Source organism: Zea mays, chromosome 2 (assembly GCF_902167145.1).
Source record: "Zea mays cultivar B73 chromosome 2, Zm-B73-REFERENCE-NAM-5.0, whole genome shotgun sequence".
Taxonomy (NCBI): domain Eukaryota; kingdom Viridiplantae; phylum Streptophyta; class Magnoliopsida; order Poales; family Poaceae; genus Zea; species Zea mays.
The window spans coordinates 2,365,246-2,384,990 of record NC_050097.1 but is presented as its reverse complement, the minus strand read 5'-3'; the positions used below and the strand labels follow the sequence as shown (position 1 = coordinate 2,384,990).

General features: G+C 44.8%; 1 protein-coding gene across 11 annotated transcripts; it reads right to left on the bottom strand.

Moving 5' to 3' along the window:
• Positions 1-846: 846 nt before the first annotated feature.
• LOC100382732 (uncharacterized) lies at positions 847-6,778 on the bottom strand. 11 transcript variants are annotated; one of them, XR_561765.3, is made up of 9 exons: positions 6,308-6,761; positions 5,491-5,934; positions 4,908-5,007; positions 4,203-4,268; positions 3,958-4,084; positions 2,680-2,752; positions 1,752-1,813; positions 1,536-1,632; positions 847-1,427 (listed from the first exon to the last, which is right to left on the bottom strand). XR_561765.3 is itself a non-coding variant. In XM_008670139.3 (9 exons), exons 2-9 carry the CDS (start codon positions 5,832-5,834, stop codon positions 1,374-1,376), a joined length of 939 nt encoding a protein of 312 aa, XP_008668361.1. In that variant the 5' UTR covers positions 5,835-5,934; positions 6,308-6,778; the 3' UTR covers positions 847-1,373.
• Between the last annotated feature and the right edge of the window lie 12,967 nt (positions 6,779-19,745).

Sequence of the window (19,745 nt, the reverse complement as noted above, 5' to 3'; positions counted from 1 at the left end):
TGGGTCAAGTAAATGACTATTCCCAAAACACCAATCATTCCTAGTGCGCCAAATAGCCCAGAATAAAGCACCACAACCAAACAACACCAGCTGAGCCATCGAGTCTTTTGGTTTACAAAACCAATTATCATACAAATCTTTGATATTTTTTGGAATAGATCTCAAATTCAGGGCCACTTGAATAACTCTCCACATGTACTGAGCAATGAGGCAAAAGAAAAACAGGTGATCAATGGATTCATCCACCCCACAGAAACAGCAGTTTAAAGAACCAATCCAGCATCTTTTTCTCAAATTATCCTTAGTAAGAATCTTATTTCTTACCACTAACCAGAAGAAAATCTTAATTTTATGAGGCAGTTTAGATTTCCACAAAAATTTATATGGAATCAAAGCTTGATTTTCCATTTTCTTTCTGTATAAAGAATTAACAGAGAAGCTTTTATTCCCCAGTGACCACACAATTCTATCCTCCTGATCAGATAGACAAATCTGCTTACAATAATCAATCAGATCATCATATAATAATTTCAGATTACCCACAATCCTTCTTCTGAAAGTTAGGGATTCAAAGTTTGAAGTGAAAACTTCGTTAACAGAGACATCTTTGTTATATGGTCGTAGAATTTGTTAGCAGTTGCCACTCGATCGTTTTTTGGCTTTGTAAGTCAAATTTGTCTAACTTTAACTAAGTTTAAAGATACATGTATTGCATATACGATATCAAATAAACGAAACGAACCTAGGCTCACGTTGTAGATATGTTTTCTTTTCTTTTTTTCGAATAACCTTGGTCAAAACTAGAGATTTTTTGAGACAATGCTAAAATGGCTTACAATTTGAAACGAAACAAAAGGAATAAACTGTTGTTGTCCATGTTGGGGCACAGCTAACCATTGCTGCATCAGAAGTGCTAATCCAAAGCTTCTGAAGTGAAGATAAAAAAGAATGCAGAACACCTGGACAACATGTTTGGGTTCCAGTGTCCAAATAGTCAGAAAATGGAGTCGTTCTACGCCTAGCAGTCTAGGGCAGTGGCTATTGTACATAGTTACATATTGGGAGCAATGCAACCCTGTCTGGGATAACAATAAAAAACAAGAAAAGAAGAAATGCATTCACGAACGATCAGTAAAACAAAACATGGAATGCCTCCAGTCATCCGATATTTACAGTCACTTGCGGAGTCCAGGATAAAGTGTCTGATACTCTGGTGATCACTGCAAAAACATTATCTGGAAAACAGTGATTTTTCCCTGGTGCTTGGTCAGTATAACAACATGTAAGCCTTCCTCAACAGCACGTTTACAGGATTGCAGGAGGTCCGGCCATCTGGTCGTCTCGTTTTTCCCCCTGGGTATGGTAAACTAGCTTCATGGCTCTTGCTTCGTATGATGAGAAATGCTTGTCGTACCATATGATGCAACCTTTCAGAATAAGGTAATGTTGCTTAGACACAATTGAGGGCCTGCTGTTAATGTCGCATGGAAATATCATCCATCTCTTCTGTTTGGTAACAGGTTGTGTGTTCTTACCAGTCTGTTCAGTTGAATAAGCGAATTTATATGGTCTTCATTTATGGATAAAGGCAATGGAGGCATTTGACCCATGATACCATGCGTTTCGCTCATTCTGAAACATAGTACAGAAGAATACAAGCAAAAGTAACATCAGTAGTGTCAGATCTCAGCCTGTGTTAATTCTGTAATCTATTGCAGAAGGTTCTAGGGAGCATGATCACAACCCTGTACCTGCTTAAAATTGTTTTGATGTTGTTACTCGTGCGGAGAAAAAGATCTGTGTTCTCCACTGTCTGCAAGAAAATCAGACATGAAAACAGTTATGATCAATTGGATCCCCAAACTAATAAATTCATCAAGCCAACAAGAGCGACATGTTCCAACAATTGTCCCATGAAATTAAGACTAAATCAGTCGCATGAAATGTTAGATAAAACCTCAAACTAATGGACTTTTATGTGTTTATGGTTGTACACAGGCAGTGTGAAACGAAGCCGAAGGCACTTCTATAGCTTATATTTCGGGTCATATAAGAATAAACAGCTTATATTTCAGGTCATGTAAGAATTAAATAAGCAATGTGTATACTCTTTGTTGATTAATTCTACAAAAATTTCCATTCAGTTTCATCCTGGATCCAACTAATAACTATAGCGGTAAGAGAATAATATTCATTTCTGGTGGAATCATGAACTAAATAGTGATGCAATTTTAATAGGCAAGATAATTGTACGACTAACCACCATAGTTAAATATGAATAATTTGCAGGTACCATGTACCTTGTGGCTGACACTCGAGAGTACAAGAAGGGCAAGTGCAGACCATAGACTTGACCTGCGGGGGGTAAGACAGCCCCCGGGCATTGTATTAAGAAGAAGACCTTCTCACACAGGTCAAGAAAACCCCCGAACCCCTGCCCCACCCATACACAGCGGCATCGAAGCCCATGTGAGAACGACCACGACCGGGGCTGAGCCTTAGACCTGTGCTTTGGCGTGGGACAGACGAGGGGATTTTTTTAACCACAGCCTGAAATTCGCTCCCACGGGGAGTCGAACCCAGGACCTGAGGAGTGCTACTCAGACCACCTAACCAACTCAGCTAGAGGCCCTTTCGCAGTGCAGACCATAGACACGACAAGTATAAATAAATACAGACCTTGAATGTTTTAATATTTGCAGAAATCTGGTTAAGCAACTGATTATTTTCCTCCAGGAGACGCTGGGTTGCACTGTCGACAATAGGAGCTGCTTCAGAATGCAACCACATGAGTATTATTAGAAGTAAGGTCAACACGGATATATGTGTGCAGGTACATAACACAAGGAAAGTTTTCTTTCAAATTACTATCATCATACTTTTGCAGAATTGAGATATAAAAATAAACTTTGATGGAAGAAAAAAGACCAGCATTGGATAGACAGATGCAGCTAGGAAAGGAAAGTTCACTTTATTCCTCCCTCCGATCCAAATTGCAAGTTGTTCTGGCTTTTCTAATTACATAGTTTTTGCTATGCACCTAGATATATACATTATGTCTAGATACATAATAAAAACTTTGTATCTAGAAGAAACAGAATGACTTGCAATTTGGAATGGCGCGAGTACTATCATAGAAGTTCCTCAAAATGAATAAATATGATTCTTGATGGAAGATTAAAAATAAAACCTACATGCCATAAATATGCATTGCATCGTTAACAAGCCCCAAAATTTCTTACTGTGTCATTTCGAAGGGCAATAGCAAAAGCATCTGGGTATATAGTGTAGACATGTTAGCATGTTCTTTGCCTTATATGCAAGTGACTTTTCATAGCTATAGTTCAGCCTAACAAATTGATCTTTAAAGCAGCAATCACTTGCTCATCCAGTTGTGGCATATTCGATGGCATTATAAGCTCGTTGCCATGAAATAACAGTAAAGCAAACTATTCCTACATGCCAGTGTATTTCAACTATTACAGGTTCTAGGGATCAAGGGATATATGCTTATGGATAGGGGACCATAATCCAAAATTTGCTTTATCGGGATCACGGAAATGAAGAGTAGGATTAATTTCCATCATAGTAAGAATATGCTACAAGCAAATAAGCATGTTGTATAATCTTGGGAAATGGAAACCAGCAACTTCTACTTAAATCATAGTAAGAGTATGATTATTTGATTAGACAAATAGATCAGCCAGTGGAGAACTTATTGCTAAGCTCCACAGACATGACACATACACCAGATCTCTATGTCACTATGTTAAGAAACTACAGAGAATAATGATCGACCAAATGATTTCTAACATTTGGTCCCACTCACAGTCTAATAAGATTACTTAGTGACCATTTTTTTTACCAAATAGAAAATCAGACCTTGAGACATGTTAGATAAAGTGAAGATGATATTATGAACAGATGTAAAAAAACAAGAGATTGACAGAGGCTAACCTTCTTTGGGAACCTGACTTTGTTGATTTGGATGTTGCATTGATATCGAAAAAGGGGTTACATTGGTTGTAGGTGTCATGTGAAAATTAGCTATTGGGACAGATGCAACCATTTTGTCCTGGATTGGCTGTTGAGAAACTTGGTCAGAATAACATGATTGATATCAAGAAAAGACTAGGCGAGTGAAAATCTTCGCTAATAACAAGGAAGTAATTTAAATGATGTACACATAAATTCAAAACTACCTTCATGTCTCTCATTTTTTTTCCTGTATAGAATCCATCAGGTTTCTTCCTTCTCTCTTTACCCTGCTATAGTCAAAACAAGTCAGTAGACCATAGTTGCCTACTTCTGCGCCTTATACTAATGCAGGTAATAAAAGAAACATGTTGGGAAAACAATGTCAGAACAAAAGCATGCAGTATCCTCCAAAAGAAGTCCCCTAGACAGAACTCCCAGGTGTCCGATTTTGGATGCCTAGGGTTCTCTGGCTAGGTGATGCGTGTGAGGCCTCCATCCAAACAGACCATCATCATGTTTATATACAGATTGCAACTGACATAAGCATAGCATAAACTTCTAGCCAGGAAAGCCATCAGTACATGTCATACTCTTATCTACACCTGGTAACTGGTCACCTAGTATAAGTGCATTAACTTCAAAAGCAATATCCAAGTTCCCCCCTTGCAAGACAGATTTTAGGTACATTATATGATGTTGATGTCAGATTAGCAAATAAACAAATGAAAAGCTAATGCAGCCCTCAAAATAGCAAAGAGAAGGGAAAGAGGGGAGGCCAGAAGAGTTTTTAGAAGTTGCACATCTTCTTTTTTTTGGGGCAAAACTAAGAATCCGTTCACAAGCAGAGTGCACAGTAAGGCCGGAATGAACATTGGAATCAAACAAGCACGAGGAAGAAATATCAAAACATCTGAAAGAAGTGACTTAACTGTAGACCACCAGCATCGCAACGCAACATCCCTGATGGTCCTGTTAGGAAGCATAGCTGCTATCTTAATGTACCTCATGATACTCGGTTCACGAGCATATCTGCCAATGCCGATGGAGGAGTTAGAATCGGAAAGGAAACGAATAGTTTCTCAGATCAAATTTGTCAAACAGATGGCAGCACTTGTCAACAGCTAATACGCTAGAGTTTTGTGGCCGGATTGGTGATGCCAAAAAACATGGTCATAAAGCACTAGAGCGTAGCTATTAGGAAGTACTCATGGAGTAACCAAGTGCCGTTCCACAGTAACGTGAATAGCGAGACAAGCACAATAGAGAAAGTTCGATTTTACTGAAAACCTACTAAGTAAAGGCCCCGTTGCATAATCATTTCTTTAGGCTTTGTAATTGATGGTCCACAACCTTGGAACACATTAAAGGTGCGAAAAGAAAGCAAACCAAGTTCCATATGAGCAACAGGAAATTCGCAAACCAAGTTCCATATGAGCAGCAGAACAGAACAGAAAAAGCACAGTAGAGTACAGGCAAAAGCAATTCAGGAAGCAAAATGAGGAATTAATGTACCTCACAAGTCCTTCCTTCAGTATGGCCACCTCGCGGTCACTCCAATCCGAAGGAGGACCAGTTACGTACTTATACTTGGGCGTCCCGGTACCAAGGAGTGCATCCCCCGACGAGGTCCTTGACGGGGCGACCCCCGGCGCGTTGCCCATGACCCCTGTGTTTGCGGAGAGGAACAGCCCGGCGTTGCTACTGCCGCCACCCACACTCCCCGGGGCCATGACCATGGCACCGGTGGCGTCGCCGCTGATGCCGACGTCGCTGTTGGACTGGAACGAGAGCATGTGATGGTTGTACAGCGAGGCGGTGATCCCCTGGTGAAACCCCATGCTAGAGTCAGCTGCCATCACACCGAGAGCAGCTGAAGAATCACCGATCTAGCCGCCCATAAACACGCACCCCCCCGCAAATCCTCCAGCAACCCGAGGCGCTCGAACCTGGATCAACCTGCACAAATCGAACCCAAAAGCGATCAAACAACCGAGCAACACGAGCCTGTCAGTAGGGAAGCTCCCCCCAGCCCACGAACCCTGCACGGGCACCAAGGAAACCGCCTGACTCGGGAGCCGTGCCCGCTGCACTCTGAGCTCCCCGCAGGAGCCTCGCATTTTTCCTCACTCCCGAGTCCCGAGGAGGATCCGATCGAGGTCGCTGAGCGAGTGAACGGCGAGGCGACAGGGAAGACCCCTCCCCCAGCCAGCCAGCCGCCCGCCCCCACCCACCGAAGCAACCACCGCAACGGCGCAACCGCAACGAAGCCGTCCAAATCCCCCACCACGAAGTACGAACAAACACGCCCGCGGAATCCGGGCCAACTCACCTGCCTTGAGCTGTCTCCAGGCAGCGGCCGCCCACCGCTCACAGTCTCGGCCGGTTTCGTACCCAATGGCGCGAGGCCGTCGACCCTCCTCGCGCGCCGACCGCAACCACGACCCACCGCCTCTCACCCCGCACGGGGAGGCGGTGAGAATTCCAGCCCCACCGGACGCAGCAGCCGCAAGTCCAACTCCAATTCGAATTCTCGCTCGCTCGGCTCGCTGTGGGGGTGAATTAGATGCTCCCGTCGCGTGCTAACTACTAGATTAGCTCGGGCGCTCGGCGCAGGCACGCACGCACGCGAATGAAACCTCTTTCTTTTTTCCACGGACCCGTTTGATCTCTTCTAACGACAGCACCAACAAAGCCCCCACCCCCTTCCAACAAAAAAAAAAATGTCGCGTCGGGTTTTGGTTCGGAGTCTTTGTTCTTAAACACCCTGCCGCTAGGCTTCATCGCACCCATGCCTTCGTTTTATTTATATACGAGTAGTATAAAATAGGGTGGGGGCGGCGGAGCGGAACCGCCCTTCGGTCCGGGGACAAATTACAAGGGCCTGCCATTTTGGCGGGCAAAGCGCTGCGTTGGTGTCGAGCGAGGAAACGCGCAGTGCGGGCGATGCGCGCGCATCCGGACCGTCGACGCGCGGACGGCGGGATGCGGGCGGAGGGGGTGGATCGGACGGACGGCAGCGGGCTCGGGGGGTGTGTGTGGTGGAGTGAATAGGGATGGCAATTTGACCCATGGATTTGGATATCCGTTGGATATCCGACCCGACGGAGTCAGGTATGGATACATGTTTTGACCCATGGGTCAGATCCGAATCCGATCCAAAGTCGGGCGGGCACGGATTAGGATATTACCTTCTACCCTCGGGTTATCCGTTGGATATCCGAAATTGACCCATAGTGCATTTTTTGGCCTAGCCCATATTACATAGCAAAGAAGAAATCCTAACACCATAAACTCCACATCTAACGCTCCCAATTTCCCACTGTTAGATGCCCCTTATAGCATTGCTGGCTTCTTGCGCTATGCCTCGTGGCCCCTTCCAAGTCTCATAGACCGTAGCGCCACTGACGGCTGGTACTTCTAAGCTCTAGTGCTCCTAACCGAGGCTCACAGGCCCGTAATAAGTCTTTTATTAAGTTTTAATTGTGTATGATGGTGAATTGGGAAGAAATTTGACTAATTATGCTATTGAATTGTTAAATAAATGATTGTGTCTGTCATATCCGACGGATATCCGAAACCCGTCCGAAATCCGATGGGCACGGGCATGGATATAAATTTCTACCCGCGGGTATAGTCACGGGCGGATATTGGTAGCAACAGCGGATATGGTCGCAGACGGATATTTACAATATCCGATTCGAATCCGATTCGTTGCCATCCCTAGGAGTGAACCGGGCGGGATGGGCCGCCTCGGCGCGTGGGCCCAAGGGGAACCTCGAATCTGGCTGTCGTTGGTGGCATGGAATCACGAACTGACCAAACAGTAACCGCAGGGATTGGATGGCTGGCGCGCCTGCTCTGCTCTCACGTGGGAAGGCTTTCTGGATGGACCACTTACATGTGGGACCAGATTAAGGCGGCAGTTGAGCGGTCCCAGCTGTCGGTGCCTGAGCTCCTGGAGGAGAAGCAGGTGCGCGGGGGCAGTGAAACTGGACTCCTGTTGTCCTTGGCACCGGGCAGCTCGTGGTGGGCGCAGCCGCAGCTGAAGCCTGAAGGACAGCTAACATTCGCCTGGGTTAAAATTCGACAGGACAGAGCCACCCCGCCAAAAAAACCTATGCCAACTTTCAATAATTTTATGCTCCTTCCGATTAAAATACTTTGCCTGAGAAAAATAAACCTAGGAGTGGATTTGATGTTTGGAAAAGGGTTCCCGAGGAGTGAATCTTTAGGTGTTTCTACCTTCGTCCATAAAAACAAGTTTTCACACTACACTAAACCGGTTAACTTTGTAGAGCCTAAACCCTAAAAAAATAACAGTAAACTCTCGAAAGTTAGTCAAACCATCAGAAGTTAAGTGATCCTGTCGGAAGTTATGCTCTCGAAAAAATTTGGTCGGAAGCTAACTTTCTAGAGCCAACAGAGAATCTCAGAAGTTAGCATGTTCACGCCGTTTACGCACATGTCGTTGTCAGCCCGATAACTTCCTATAAGCTACAGTAGTCCTCTAGAAAGTTGAGTTGACAAGCATTACAAATGTTGTTTTATTTTCATTTTACACCACATTCCATAACATAACAAATATATTAACAGCTATAGCACATCACAATTTCACATAAAAACATCTCACACACAATCACATAAGAATAATAACATCCATAATCTCAGTAATTACATCACAATAACACAAATGTCTCATCCATATTCACAATACACATCTCATCCATAGTCATAAGTCACAATATCACAAAGGTCTCATCCATAGTCATAAGACACATCTCATCCATAGTCATAAGACACAAAACTCTTAAGTATCACAAAATACATGAAATGGAAGCTCACTGACGCCGATCACCATCGAGGACTGCGATGAGTGATGGTCGCTACCTCCACTAGCGAAGAAGGTATCGACAAAGTCAACCCAGTGTCATCTCGTTGCTGCGTCGGCAAGGTAGCTGTAGGGGTCTGATATACCTGTATAAATGACATTTGCCGAGTTAACACCATAATATAACAAGTAAATGATGGTGAAATTTTGCATAGCTAATGTTCACTAGATGGAGGTGAAGTTGAAGACCAAGGACAATGTACGGGAGGTGGCGGGGCAACAGGGATCTGTATCCCTTGGAGTGTGCTAGTTGCCTAAAATTGTCGAGTTCATTCACGTCAGCGTTTAAAATCAACACATAATTTAAAGTGAAAACTGCTAGAGTAGTCATACGTGTCTTGAGACACCATATCGTGCATCCCTGTGACCCCCTCATTAGGCGAAGTAATAATAAATGCTCGGTAATAACTAGCCCATGAGCTATTATGGCACTTGGTCAGTCGGGCACTTCATAGGCCCCCAAACCCCTAAAACATCACGACGTCTGACCATGATGTCCGGGAGTCATGCCCTCCAAGGCTTGGGTCCTCTAGGGGAGTTGATGACTCAGGCTAGTTAAGTTAGAACTTTTGGGCATATGGTGATTAAGCCAGCCACAATAAAGATAAGAGCATCTCCAAAAGATCCAAAAATAGATCTCCCAATACAAAAGAACTAGGATCTCTCTAAATCTCTCAAATCTAAAAAAGTAAATTGTCTCCAATAACTTCCAAGATATTTAAACAAACGAACCGAATTCGTCCCACCACTACTGTATCTACGAGGAGATCGGTCACGTACACGGTACATCCCTGTGTTGCCGACGTTGGCGTCACAAAATCATAATGGCCCCTGCAGAGAGTGCCCATCAAAGCTTCTGAATGAAAACTCATCTCCAGAGTGCCAGTCAAAGCTTCTGAATCCTGGCAGTGCCAATCAAAGCTTATAAAATTCTGCCAGAGTGCCGGTCAAAGCTCATGCAAAGCTCAAACGTGTTTTCGACAGAACCTTGCTACTGGGCTGGCGCGAAGCGTTGAAAAAAAACGGGAACAGAACACGGGGCTGCGATCGGGAGCTTAGAGCATCTCAAAGAGATCCTTAAGGGGGTGTTTGGTTTAAGGAATCACTTCATCCAAGATGAGGTGGTACATCATAAGTATATTCCTCAAATTTGGTGGGATGACTTCATTTCTCATATTAGTACTAACTAACTAACTATAAGGAATGAAGTGGTGATGGATCAACTCATTCCATTACACAAACCAAACAAAAAAGTGAGGAGGGAGAAGATGATTGACTAACTTATTCCTCAAACCAAACACCCTATAAAACTCTCAGCCCAATCCTTATTCTGCGGAAAAAACGAAAAAAATATCTGCAACAGTTTCCTATGTGGCATCCGTAAAATATCGCATGTGAAAAAATTCCCCTCCACGGCGCAAAGCTTCGCCTCCTCTGGAGCTCCCAATCGAGGTCGTACACCATTCCCGCCTTGTTTCCACTGATTCGCGCCAGCCCGGTTGCAGCGTTTATTTGAATTTGCGCGAAAGGGTGTTGTGCTGCTCTCTCTCGCCTTCAATATGCTCGCTGGCTCACCGTCTGTATCCACGTCCGAAGACCATCCCATGGCGCTGTGCTCTCTCGCCTTCAATATGAAGGTCCTTCCGTGCGTCGGACGCCTGGCTCTCGCATATTCACTCGCCCCATGCACCTGGTTTTCCTTATTCAGACACAATATGCTCTGATCTATTAATGTCCGACGACTCATGATAATTTGATAAACATTGAATACATCCAGAAATTGTAGTCAAGTTTTTTCTCAATAACATAACGTGGATGATGTAGGAAATGAATTTTACATTCCTCTGATGAAATTACGCGTTCCATTTGAAGTTCTGGACAGAATAACAATTACTGTCTAAGTCTTGATTCTATCTTTTGAAGTTGTCGTTCTGGATGTTTGAGCTTTGCATTCATACATGTCTTGACCTTCGTGCGTCTCTAGTAAACTTGCAATAAAATTCGTAGGTGGAGCACTCTGCCATATGCAAGCAGCTGTTTATATGTACGTTTAATACTTCAGGGTCTCATCTGTTGAGAACTGAGATAATATGGCGAGTGTTTTCAGTAGCTTACACAGACTACCTCTAGATACGGTAGTGGTGGGCCTATGCATTTAGATTTTCAAAAAATCTTAGGAGCTGTTGGGGATGGTACCCATGTATTGGAATTAAGTGATTTAGGGATATCCTAATTCCCTTGTATCGCAAGATTTATTTTTGGATCTCTTAGAGATGCTCATAGGCCGTGTCGTATTTTTGCGCCGTGGACGAGATCGTTCATGCCTGCTGTAGTTTAGGGACGGTGTATCGGTTACTGTTGAAACATTTTTTTCCCTTTTTCCTAAAATGTGGATTGGAATCAGGAATTATGGAGTGTTTGGTTTGAGGAATGATGTAGTCCATCATCTTCTCACTCCTCACTTTTTTGTTTGGTTTATGAAATGAGGCGAGTTAATCTATCACCACCACATTCCTCATAGTTAGTTGTTTAGTACTAATATGTGGAATGGAGTCATCCCACCAAATTTAAGGAATGGACCCATGATGCACAACTTCATTTTGGATAGAGTGATTCATCAAACAAAACACCTCATAAAGGAGCTCTTAGAGATACTCTGAGTTCTAATAGCATATCCATTGTTCTTAGGGCATGTACAATGGGTGTCTTAAGTTGTGTCTTATAGTGTGTCTAAGGGGGTGAATGTAAAAAATCTCAAGACATGTATCTTAACGAAGACACAGTGTCTTAGCTCTATGTTCGAGACATGAGACTATCTGATTGGTCACTTTAATTTATTGAATACGCTGATTGGTACAGTGAATATAGTAAGACACATGTTTTAGACATGGCCACTGTATTATGTTATATTTTAGTTGTATCTTATACTTGGAGTACCGTGCAACAGTGTCTAGGTTGTACATGCCCTTATACAAAGTTGTACATATATTTTATCCGTGGTTTTAAAAACAGGCTTTAATCGGTAAGGTTCTTGTAGTTCGAGACTAGAGACGCATGGCGCCATAGTGGCTTAAGACTGTCCGCAACGGACGCGGCGCGACGCCCCCTCCCCTTGCCCTGTAGCTCGCATGGCGGCTACAGGGCGCCTCCCAACGCCGCAGCGGTGGACGCTAGCCAGCGCTCTACGAAGAGGTAACGTTCTCTCTCCCCCTCGTTCTGGCGTTGTCTCTCTCCCCCATCTAAACACTGTTCACGTGGGCCCACTTCCAATTGTTAGTAGATAAAAAATTTATAGTATATGAAAAGTATGTATAAAAAATGATATTTTATAGTGTAGTGGGATATAGGGGGAGTATTTAGAGGGAACCGCTGCGGGAGATGAAAAAATAGGGGGTGAAATGTTGATGACGTGACCCAAAAAAGTGATATAAGGGGAAAAATTTAGGGGGAACGGTTGCGGATAGCCTAACGCTTGGGATCCCCGGCCACGATCGGGTCCCCTCGAGTGCATCTGAGGCTCTAAACCTTTGGTTTAACGCCCAAGGAACGCTTGGGCCCTGGTCCATGCAAGTAATCCCGGCAGGCTGGTCTGGGCATATGATTTGATTTGTTATTAGAGAAAGTCTATCAAGTTGAACTAAAATTGGAACATGTGGTACGGTACCTAGTTATAGTTAATCATTAGACGCTAACTGCCGCGAATGTGTTTTTATATATATTATGTTTAAAAGTGCGCAAGTTGAGACATATACAAGTAGAAAAAAGCCAGACGCGCGGTTTCTTTTCTGCTGCTTGTTGCTTGTAGTGATGACGAGGGATGGCATGTAGCGTGCTAGCGAAGCAAGCAAGTGAACAAATGGCTGATGGCCAAAGGAAAGGCAGCCACGCACACAAAATTCTCCTGTGGGGAACACAGCACGCACGCACGCCATCCCCACCACTGTACTCCACTTTTTCCAAAAGAGACTGGAGGAGGAAAAATGGAGGCGTGGATGCAGTGCACGTAGGGCTGGCTGCTGCATCTCCCAAACCTCGTGGAAAAGAAGCAAATCCTACACCACTCGCTCGATCCACCGAAGCTGATGCCTCATGTGCGTCTGGTCTCTTTTACATGTGTCTCTCTTTTTTTTTACGTCCAATCTTACACTTTTTCCCTTTTCAGAAAAGGTGTCTCTTTTATATCGTAGAATATGCGGGTTTTTTTATTTATTTTAGGGCTGTACACTATCACGAAAATTACAAAGGAAACTAAGGACTTGATATATGAAATTGCAAGAGCCGGTGCTCAAAATGGGCCGTGATAGTGGACAGCCATTCGGTGCATTTTTATATGGTTTTTGGTTACATTCTAAACTATTTTCCTTTCAGAAAGCGAGAATTCCGTCCGCCTCGGACGGAGGAAACGCCATCATTACCAAAATCAAACAAGTTTTAGTTATGAGGAAGCAAAAGAAAAAAATGAATCTTCTGCTCGTGCTACGTGAACCGTGCAATCAAGACCGGTATTTTGTCACTTTGCTCTGGTGGCCCCATGTGCCGCGCGCGTGCCTCTCCGGCTTTCTCCTTTTGGTAAATTAATTAATTAATTAATTAATTAAAGACGCAGCCGCAGGCACGCACGCAACTTGAACTTGGGCGGGCAACTTGCGCCTGGGCCTGCCAAGGATCCAGACCAGTGATCTCATTTTGCAGTGGTCAGTCGCAAACTTGCAGCCGGGGTCCGTAGGTACGTGTCGCCGTGAGAGTTGTCTGCTGGGATACGAGTAGTCGTTGGCAGGAGAGACATGCATTGTAGTACTACTAGGCCTACTACTGCTGGCTACGCTGCTCATTAAAAGATAAACGTGATCATTAATTATCATAAAAAAATACTTGAGGATAGGTTTCAGCGTCCATGTAGCATTCCGGATTGACCATATGGTCTAGCATTCCGGATTAAGGCTAGCTCCAGCAAGACACCCTAAAGGGTTCTGTACCCTAAATATAGAGGACCAAATGGTCCTCTATGCTCTCCAGCAGCGTCCTCTAAACGGTCCTCTAAATTTAGAGGACGCTGCTGGATTCTCTATCTATAGAGTTTCTCTAAACGGTCCTCTATCCATTTGAATACTTTAAATAACCGGTTTAGCAAAACCAAAATATGTATAATACATTTGAGAGTATGACAAATACGTATGTATAAAAAACAAAAATAAAAAATGTCTCTAATATAGATATTTGAGTATAGAGTACGTGATTTAGAGGACGTTGTTGGAGAGGAATGAGATATAGAGGATGAAATCTTTTAGAGGAGACTGTAAAGTACGGATATAGAGGATGAATATAGAGGACGTTGCTGGAGACAGCCTAACCATGCTAGAACATAAGGCGCCTTTATGGGCGCTCTAACAATATGCAGATTTTGTAAAATTGTTGACTATTTAGAATACTAAATAGCCATCAATGTTGGCATGGAGCAGATAAGTTGATGCTATAAAGTTGATTACACCAGACCTATCAGGAGTAAAATGCACTTAGTCTTCAAGTGAGTCCCTCCTGTTACTTTTTTAAAAAATGGCAAGGTAACTATGGATAGAAAGATATTACATGTCAATTGCTATATATAATTAATTGGGTTGTGTGTCTCCTGTTTTGTTTAAAAAATCTAGCAATGCGGTTAAGGCTCAAAAGATGTTACATGTCATTAGGTAAAAAATGGCATGGTTTTATGCATTGTGGCCAAATTCTAGGGTTACACCAACAAAAAAAATGTACCGAATAACTACAACACGAACCCAGCATATACACTTCCCCACACTATGGGGGCTAAACAGTAGAATAAAATGACATGTGAGATTATTTTTCTTGGTTTCATGGTAGAAACAAGTGCTAATTCAGAAAGGAATATAAACTCTAGTGGGATAAATCTACAGTTTTAAAACTATTCTTTCACAAAAAATAAAGAATAACAAAATTTGATTTAATAAACGATGACAAAAAACCAGGGCAGTGCGATGGCTGGACTATTGGATAGCACTTAGATAGTTATATCACTACCTGAAGCCTCCGTGCGTGAGTTCTCCGCTGCTCAACAGCGTCAGATATGAAGGTGTCACACGTTGCGGCATTACACTGAGGGTATGCTGAAGAAGCCAATAAACAACCTGTGATGTTCCCAATACAGACACTGAATGAATATCCCAATGAAAGTTTCTCGTTTTATTTTTATGGTAGTGGTGTGGTGTCTGGAAATGCATACCTTTGCAAGATTAGTGGATCTGCCAACTCCATTCACCCCAACAAAAGCAATGACATGTAGACTCCCATGCTCCTTAGCAGCGTGCACATCCACAACAGGAATCCTATTGATTCCTGTCGGCCAGGATAATTCCCGTCGGCCCGAGACAAAGCCGGCGTGGATAATGTAACTCCCGTCGGCTAAACCTCAGCCGACGGGAATAATTTAACGCCCGTCGGCCAGAGCATAGGCCGACGTGGATTACTTAACGCCCGTCGGCCAGAGCGTAGGCCGACGTTGATTAGCCTTTTATGAGCACGGGTGAACCCGCGCGGGCTCATTGTTTCTGTCTTCCTGGTCGCGCCGTCGTGTAACGCTCCGAATTTTGGAGTTGAATTTTTTCTTTTCTTCACTCACCAAATTCGGGCGTTACCCTTTCCTTTTTCCTTTTCTTCTCGCTAAGCCTTGATCATTTCCAAAGTTATAGCGAGATTCGGCTTGAGATCTCGTGTAAGCAAAACCCTAGAAATACTTTATTTTGTTTGCTGCAACATGCCGAACCATGCATTTGTTTTGATTGAGTGAAACTGTGAAACCATTCATTTAGAAAATAGATTTAAAAAGAGAAATAGAAAGGAATCCCCCCTCCGTTTTGGGCCGGCTTCCTGGCGGCCCAGCCGCCCCCCCCCCCCCCCCCCGCGTGGCCCAGCTCGGCTCCCCCCTGCCCTGCCCTGGGCTGGCTCGGCGACCCAGCCGTGGCCTGCCCCCGCGGCCTAACCGCCTCGCCCCTGCGCGCGCACCGCGCTCCCCGCGGGCGGTTGGAGCCGCCGCCGCCCTGCCATGTGGGGCTCGCCCGCCAGCCCCCCCAAATCGCCCCCTCTCTCTCCCTCCCCTAACCCCGCGCACGATCCCTCTCCTCCCCACCTCGCGCGATCGCCCCTGCCCCACCCCAGCCTCGCCCGTCGTCGCCGCCGTTCGACCGCCCGCGGTGAGCCCCGGCCCTCCCTCCCTCTCCCTCCTTCGCCCCCCTCTTCCCGCGGCTTGGGTCGCCTTGGCGCCCGCCGCCGTGCTCTCGGCGCGCGGCCATGGCGGCCACGGCGCCCGCGCCCGGCCCCGGCGTCTCGGCCATGGCGCGGCCGCACCCGCCCTAGGCCTACCTGCGTGGCACGCTCGGCGCGTCCGCCTGCCCTGGCGAGCTCCCCTGCGCGGCCCGGCCTCGACCGCCCCGGCGCGATCTCCCGTCCCTGCCCCTGTCCGGCCCGCGGCCACGGCGCGTGGTCCCGTCCCTGCCCCGCCCGGCGAGCTCCCCTGCCCGCGACCCCGGCGCCATGGCCTCGGCGGCCTCCGCGGCGCGCCCGCCCCGCGCGGCGCTCCGCGCGCGCCCTCGGCCTCGGCCCGGCCCTGGCGTCCCGCCCCGCCCCGGCGCGGCTTCGGCTCGCGCGGTCGTGGTGCCCCTGCGGAGCGCGGCGCGTGTGCAGCTCGGCCCCGGCGTGCGCGCGCCCCGTTCGCGACGCGTCAGCGCGGCCTTGCACGCGCGTGATCGCGTGGTGCGCGTGATGCTTTGGCACGGCTCGCGGTGCTTTGGCACGGCTCGCCGTGCCTTCGGCGCGCTCTTCCTGCAGCAGGGATTGATCCTGCAGCAGGGACTGGATTTGTTAACTTGCATAGGTTACGCCCGAAGCGGGTGGTAGTGGGTCTGATCCTGCAGCAGGGACTGAATTTGTTGACTCCCTCTTCGCGTTCCCTCCTCCTGGTGGTGGTGGCGGCAGCGGTCAAAGCTCTAACCACCCAAGTGGTGGTTATCTCTAAACACTTGAACTCGTGATCGTTATGTTTTTAACTCGTGGACGTTATGTTTGTGTAAACACTTGATCTTAACTCGTATCGAAAATGTTTGTGTATGTTATGTGACGGATTTAACCTATAATGCGTTTGTGATGTGTATGTTCATGTGGATAATATATATGTTTGTGATGTGTATGTTTTGTGATGTGTATGTTCATGTGGATGATATATATGTTTTGGCATATGTTTGTCTGTGGAGAAATATCTAATTTGGTGTTGCTGTTGCAGAATTATAGGTTAACTCCCGTCGGCCCAGTTAATCCCCGTCGGTTTGACCATAGCCGACGGTAATTAACTATTAACTCCCGTCGGCCCAGTTAATCCCCGTCGGCTGACTGGGCCGACGAGAGTTAATAGTTAATTCCTGTCGGCTGGTAGGGCCGATGGGGATTAATTAATAACGCCCGTCGGTTGTCCTGGCCAACGAGAATTAGCCATAACTCCCGTCGGCTAGTTAGTGGCCAACGGGGATTAATTATTCCCGTCAACCGCCGACGGGAATAACCTTATCCCCGACATCTGACGCCTGTCGGCTGACAATCGACGAGAATAAGCCCTAAACCGACGGGAATTACTTATTCCCGTTGGTTTAAGGCTTATTCCCGTCGGTTCCTGGCCGACGGGAATTAAGTGTTTTCTTGTAGTGATCCCTCAGTAATGTCAACAGAGCGCTTTGGGGTCAAAATGCAAAGAAGAGCATCCTCCAAAGCTGTCTGAAGGAGTAACCATCAAATGAGGCATATTACCAACCTATAAGATGTGTAGGTGATATAAGAAGCTGAATATATATGGATGGGAAGACGTGCTAAAACCTAGACTATAGATGATATTCTTGTGAAAGATCCTATCCTCTTGCCCTCAAGGCTAGCTGCAATAGATTTTCAGCTTGTCCATCACAGAGACTGATACAACAGGTCGCATCAATTGAATCAAACCATGACAATTATCACCTCCTACTTTGCTTTCAAACAGAACAATCCTCCTCTTGCTTCTGGTGGTGTGGGCAGTCATTGCTCCATAGAATCCCCCTGTGTAACTTCAGCTGCAACAGTTGCCTCCACCACACATTCCACAATGTCATACGTCACATCCACAGTACTGAGCCTGGTAGCAAGAGAAACTCTTTCAGGCTCACATTTGTCAAACACTTGATTTGCTGTGTCTGGGATCCTCACGATTCCCTTATTGAATTGTTTGCAATGCCCTTGACGATTCTTGACCCATAGATCAGTCTGAACATAATCAACACTATACGACAATGCAAGTCCTCGTTTTGCTATGTGTGATCTTGTCTTCTAATCGAAGGATATGGTAGGCTCACCGAGGGAGATACACTCCTAGGGCATGACCACACATCGAGGCAGTTATGAAATATGCATTAGCTAAAGCTTAATAGAAAAAGAATCATGTACAACACATTAAATATGATGGGTGATATTACACACGAGGCTTAGTGTGCCGACAAACGACTTAGGCTGCGATGCAATCAAAACAGCTACACATTATGAGCATTGGCCCTATAGCCCTCTAGCTAGAGATGGCAATGAGTAAATACCTCCGTATTAATATTCTATACACATATCCACGACAAAAAAAATAATCTTGTCAGGTCTCCCATATCCACTACTCCAGTGGGCATGTATTTACCCCCATACCTATACCCATGTGGATACAAGACACATGTCGGGTCATCCGTACCCATAAAGATAAATATCTAGCAAAAATGCATTATACAAACGTCAAGTATATAAATACCATTACAAACTTTCTAGCTTGATTCGATTATCCATTCAACAACACCATAGATAATTAGATAAAGTAGCAACACTAGTATAATACCACACAACACATTATGTGTTCCGTTACATGGTCATCAAATAGTAGTTAAGCCTTCTATAACATTATCGTCTAAAAAGTTGTTAAATAGTCAAGAGAGATGGATGATTGAAGCTAAGATCATGCTTTTGGGCCAAGTTTATATTGAGTATTTTATACCCATGGGTTAACGGGTATGGCGCGAGGAAGTAACGTTCTGATACCCGTTTACCCTTTAGGTGACGATTTTTACTCGATAAAAAAGTCATGGATATAATGTTTAGCCCATATACATACTCTAATAGAGAAAATAATCATCAATTATCGGGTCGTGATACACATTGTCATATCTAAGCCACGCATGCGTGGGGTATACCATGAAATATTGCAAATTAAAGCACATGGGGCTACAAATGGCTACCAATCACCTTAAGTAGCCAGTATGTTGCAGTCACCTTGAAAAAGGATGACTACATGTGAACCCATGTATTACAATAAATGTGGTATAAGATATTACGGTCACGTCTTCACCTTTACATACGCTCTGTGACAGATGTACAATTAAATGTGTAACTATGTTTTATAATACTATTTTACAAGCGTCGTACATAGATATCATCTACACTTTTACTGAAGTCCAGAACGATATTCCGGTATAAAATAATACTCCATATATTATTTTTTATTTATCATGTTTTAGTTTAAAAATAAATTAGCGAACGATAAATATTCGAGGACGGAAATAATATCACAGTATATGTTTTATTCGAGAGAAGGAAAAAAAAATCAATCGAAGACCTCTGAAACGGTATCTATAAGAGAATCTGTATTTTTTTTGAATTCGCTTCTTGATTCTTAAAAAAACACTTCTTAAATTCTATCATGTTTTTTTTGAACTCGCTTCTTAATTCCTTTTTTTTAAAAAAAAACCACTTCTTAAATTCTATTTGAAGAGACGTTAGAATAAAAACCTTTTCTCTACATGCTGTCATGCTTGCAAAA

Coding starts and splice junctions, on each gene's coding strand:
- LOC100382732 (XM_008670135.3), bottom strand. CDS start 5,834: ATGGCAGCTGACTCTAGCATGGGGTTTCACCAGGGGATCACCGCCTCG. Junction 4,269..4,907: donor TGCGATGCTGGTGGTCTACA/GTTAAGTCACTT, acceptor TTTTGACTATAG/CAGGGTAAAGAGAGAAGGAA. Junction 1,814..2,679: donor CAAATATTAAAACATTCAAG/GTCTGTATTTAT, acceptor ATTTTCTTGCAG/ACAGTGGAGAACACAGATCT.